This window comes from Sceloporus occidentalis, unplaced genomic scaffold (assembly GCF_023333645.1).
Source record: "Sceloporus occidentalis isolate IW3139 unplaced genomic scaffold, rSceOcc1.0.p SCAF_29, whole genome shotgun sequence".
In the NCBI taxonomy this organism is placed as follows: Eukaryota; Metazoa; Chordata; class Lepidosauria; order Squamata; family Phrynosomatidae; genus Sceloporus; species Sceloporus occidentalis.
The window spans coordinates 4,466,268-4,471,208 of NW_028317009.1; the positions used below are offsets into that span (position 1 = coordinate 4,466,268).

At 45.0% G+C, this 4,941-nt stretch overlaps 1 protein-coding gene across 1 annotated transcript; it reads left to right on the forward strand.

Moving 5' to 3' along the window:
• The first annotated feature begins 421 nt into the window (after positions 1-421).
• LOC149299131 (protein kinase C theta type-like) lies at positions 422-4,735 on the forward strand. Its single transcript, XM_089486614.1, has 9 exons — positions 422-495; positions 754-829; positions 1,383-1,544; positions 1,683-1,774; positions 2,149-2,257; positions 2,881-3,072; positions 3,375-3,503; positions 4,442-4,465; positions 4,682-4,735. The coding sequence occupies exons 1-9, from the start codon at positions 422-424 to the stop codon at positions 4,733-4,735; spliced, it is 912 nt and encodes a 303-aa protein (XP_089342740.1).
• The last annotated feature ends 206 nt before the right edge of the window (positions 4,736-4,941 follow it).

Below are 4,941 nucleotides of genomic sequence, written 5' to 3' on the forward strand. Positions count from 1 at the left end.
ATGTTTGTAAGATGTACAAAAAAAACAACTGAAAAAAAAAACCCAAACAAAGATGGCCGCCATCGCCGCATGCCAGTTTACTGGTCATTTGCGATGACATCATCAACACAAACCTATATATATAGGGCGCCGCCTGGCATATCCTTGTGCTTTTCCGCGCACTGTACGTGGCAGCTGAGTTTTTCGAGGCTTTGCACGTATACCCAAGGAATGGCTTTTGTTGCTTTTTGGAAGACCAAGAGAAGAGTTGAGGAGAAGAGCCAAGCTTCACCTGAGCAGAGAGACCTTCAAGCAAGATCAAAGAAGAAGACCGGAGACGGGAACCCCAAGAAGAGGAAGAGGGAAGCGGACGGCGACGACAGCAGCAGCAGCCCCCGAAGAGATGCAGAAAAGAAGAGGAGGCCATCAAGCGCATCAACGGATGGACCGGCGAGGAGCCTCTCTGTACAGGACTTCGCATACCACCGCCAACTGGGGAGAGGAGGATTTGGCCGAGTAAGTCCATAAGCTTTTCTTCTATCCAGTTTAAATTCCATCCAGAAAGTTATATCCATGTATTTGAGCTTAATTGGTTGATCTGGAAAGCTACAGGAAGATAGTTTGTATGATAATCATTACATGGGAGGGAGCAGACTGAGGAGCTAACAGACATCTCCGTGGCAGTTGGGCAGCAGGCAAGGCAGCCATTGGCTGATGGAGCTTTCAATCACTACTGTATTGGGCATGTAACAATGTATCTTTGATGCTAAATAGAACACAGAAGGAAATCCATATTTACAAATACCACATCAACCAGCCCTCAGAGTGCAACCCTTTCAGTGGCAACCTTGTGAGTTTCCCATAGTTGGCAACATAATCCTGGAAAACCAAACATGTTAGCTACAATTTACTGCTCAAGGAAATCCCAGGATATCTAAAATATATTAGACTACATTAGAACATTCAGAAAGAGTGGGGATTGGATGAAAACATTTACTTTTTAAATAATAATTAAAATATCTATTATACTGTTTTTTTGTTTTGTTTTCAAATAGAAAATGAGTAACAGTCTCACTGTAAGAAATACACTGCCCGTACTTCAGCTCATTGGCCATTTGTGCAGCCTAATCCAGATGCCAATTGGTCACTTCACATTAAATATGGGTATTTTTAACTAGGCTATGAAGCCTAGTGCTTAAAAGCGCTATGACCGGGTCATTTATTGTATATGTGCCACCAGTGCCAAGTTGCAGTAATGAGTAGCCAAATAACTGGGCACCCTGAGAACAGGGCCATTCCCTGGCCCAGGTCAGCCGTTTTATTAATGCTAAGCTTTAAGCAAATGCAATTACTGATCATCATGTACTTGACCTAACCGTATCTCCCATCTGTGTTTCATTCAGGTCATGCTGGCTTCCTGGAGGAACGCTGGACTGCTGGTGGCTGTAAAAGTCATCAGGAAAAGAGCGGCGAGTACCAGCAGCATCCTGCGAGAAAGAAGAATACTGGAGCTCGCAGGAGAGAGCGCCTTTTTGTGCCGTGGCTTTGCCGCTTTCCAGTCACCAGTAGGAGATTTCATTTGAAAGCCTTGTCCACTTGAATATATGGCTGGCATTATGCTCCTTCTCCAGATCTAACCGGGCATCTATATCTATAATGCTTCAACATATGGTCATGTGCTTTTTTTGTGTCTTTTTCATCAGGACCACGCATTCCTCGTGATGGAGTACCTCAGCGCAGGGAGCCTGGACAGGTATCTCCGGAAAGCCGGCCGGTTGCAGCCCCAATCAGCGCAGTAAGTTATGACGTGAAAGAGAAGGGGTCTGAGAGAAGGGGAACTGTGACTGGGCAGAGGTAAAAGGGTCAGGGGTGGATACCTATTAGTGGACACAGTTTCATAATGTATATCACTAGCTCCATACAATGATCCATATGTCCGTAACTAGCCTGTTCATCTCTTTTTTTTTTTTTTCTTCTACCAGGTTTTATTCGGCAGAGATCATCTGTGGCCTCCAATTTCTACACAGACGTGGAGTCATTCATCGGTTGTTTTTATAGTGACCTCTCATATCTGAACTCTCTTCTCTCTTCTGTTTCCCTGGTTTTGTTTTTGCACTTTTTAAAAAAAATGTAATTTTAAAAATAAATAATGTTTATCTTTCGGATTAGGGACCTCAAGCCTGACAACGTGATGATGGACGGCGATGGACATTTGAAGATCGCGGACTTTGGCCTGGTTGCAGAGGACATCACCGGGGACACCACAACCAGAGGAGCAGCAGGGACACACACCCATATGGCCCCAGAGGTGAGAATTTCTATTTTTATATATTGTGCTTTCTAATTTTGCTGAATATTGGTAGAAGCAAAGGGAACACAAGGAAAAGGGAACACAATTTAACCCTCTGGATGCTAGGGTTAGTTAACAGGCATCTAAATTAGGATAAACTACTGCATCACAACATATTGGTAAAAATGTTTAAAAACACCCCATTATTTCCCTATAAACACCAAATCAAATAGTAAAAGTAATAAATGAAACTATTTAAAAGCCCCTCCCCCTTAGTAGATGTATCCAATGTATGTTGCAGGAATTACATGTAGATTACACGTGCAGCCCATGAACCTCAGAGTATACCATATAGTGCGGGGAAGGACTATACCAGAAAGGGTTAAATTAGAAATGTATACTAAAGACCAACGTCCACCAAGAAATGGGTTTGTTTTTAAGTCCAACAGGCTTACTTTTTGAATTCTTGGTATAGTGCCACGTAAAAATGCCACATTCGTTTCTTTTGTATTATTCTGTAGTTTAGGAGCTGATATAATCATGAGATCTATTTTGTTTCTAAAGAAGGTCAGAGAAAAGGTTATCTCAAATTATTACTTTTTTTCTTGCAGGTGTTTCTTAACAAGGCGTACGGCGCTACAGCGGACTGGTGGTCTTTCGGAGTCATCCTCTACAGCATGTTGGCGGGGCGCCTCCCATTCTCAGAATGGCTGCCCAAGAGGGATTACTTCTACCTCATCGTCACCGAGGAGTACTGGTACCCAAGCCAGCTAACAGAAGAGAGCAAGGACATCTTAACTAAGGTGAGTGGGACACGCCGATGTCTACACCTGGGGACCGTTCTGTAAAGAGCGTAATCTGACTAGGTACGTGGCAACAATGTTAAAGGCCACAGAGTCACGTTAGGGGCATTCATTTAGTTAAGAGTGGGATCAGGATCCATATACTTTTTGACAGCAATTATCCCCTTCTGTCAACCATTCTCTTTGATGCGCCAGTCCTAATGGGAGTATAAGGTGTTCCAAAATGTTGGCAATGAGGGACAATGGGCCCAAGTGTCAGAAAAGAGTGCTATTCAGCAATTGCTTTTTTTTTTTATTTATAGCTCTTGATGAAAGATCCAAGATGCCGACTTGGTGCCAGCGATGACATCAGATTGCATCCATTCTACAGCAGCCTAAACTGGGAGGACTTGGAGGCGCGTAAAATCTTGCCACCGTACCTTCCACTGTCGGTAAGTACACACACGTTATACTAAACCATCCGAGACTTTCTAGCAATAGTTCAAAAGTTTTGTAAGAACTGTTGACATGTTCTTTAAATCAGGGTATAATCTTTCTTCTTTCAACAGCTTTCAACAACTGAGGATCTCCATCAACAACTGAGGAACGACCTCTCATTCTTGGAGGCTGATTGCACCAGACCATCAGAGGACACCCATGCTGTGCCTGGACTGTCTTTTATCAATAGTAGTATAGTAGTAGTAGTTTAATCTTTTTTTTTTTTTTTTTTTTCCAGAAATTAGTTACAGAAGATTGTTGCTGAAGTCACCAGATTGGGACACCACCTCCTTGCTGCATCACATCAAGCATTGAAGGCGCAACAAACGACAACAGAACCTACCATCCGAGCAGAGCATACCATCCTCCACCATCAACCATCGCAGCTGAGGACACCATCCTCCACCATCCAACCATCCCAGCCGAGCATACCATCCTCCACCATCCAACCATCCCAGCCGAGCATACCATCCTCCACCATCCAACCATCGCAGCCGAGCATACCATCCTCCACCATCCAACCATCCCAGCCGAGCATACCATCCTCCACCATCCAACCATCGCAGCCGAGCATACCATCCTCCGCCATCAACCATCCCAGCCGAGCATACCATCCTCCGCCAACAACCATCTCAGCAGAGCACACCATCCTCCGCCATATACCATCACAGCAGAGCATACCACCCTCTGCCACCTACCATCCCAGCAGGGCACATCACCCTCTGCCATCTACTATGCCAGCAGAGCACATCACCCTCTGCCATCTACCATCACAGCGCAGCTCATCCACCATCACACATGACATCATGCTTTTAAACTTTTAGAAATACCAAAATAGTTTCTATACTTGTAATGCATGACTCCTGAAACTGTCCTTTTTTGTTGTCCACAGGTGCGCGGCTGGTTTGCCCGCAACGTCAGTCGGACCACCTACACACATTCCGCAAGGGAGGGGCTCCGGGTAGCCGGAGCCAGAAAAATCGCAGATATGATCATCGCACTGATCATACAACAGAGTATGTCTGCTGGCCCCTACCATTAAACAACAGAGCAGCTCTCCGACCGCTTAACAGCGTTTACTGGATCTAGTCCTTTACATCAGTACTGCTTCTGTCTATATTATTTGTTCTAGGGCCCAGCCTGGCTGACGGAAAGAGATGGCATCCTTCTCAACACCAAGCTGTGAAATGCTGATCAAGTGGGCCCAACAAAGACCACTCATTCAGTAAATCCACTTCTACGGTAAGCTTTTAAACTTCTAGAAATAATAAAGCAGCTCCTGTACCTGCACTGCCTGACTCCTGAAACTGTCCTTCTTTGTTGTCCACAGGTGCCCAGCTGGACTGCCCGCAACGTCAGTCGGACCACCTACACACATTCCGCAAGGGAGGG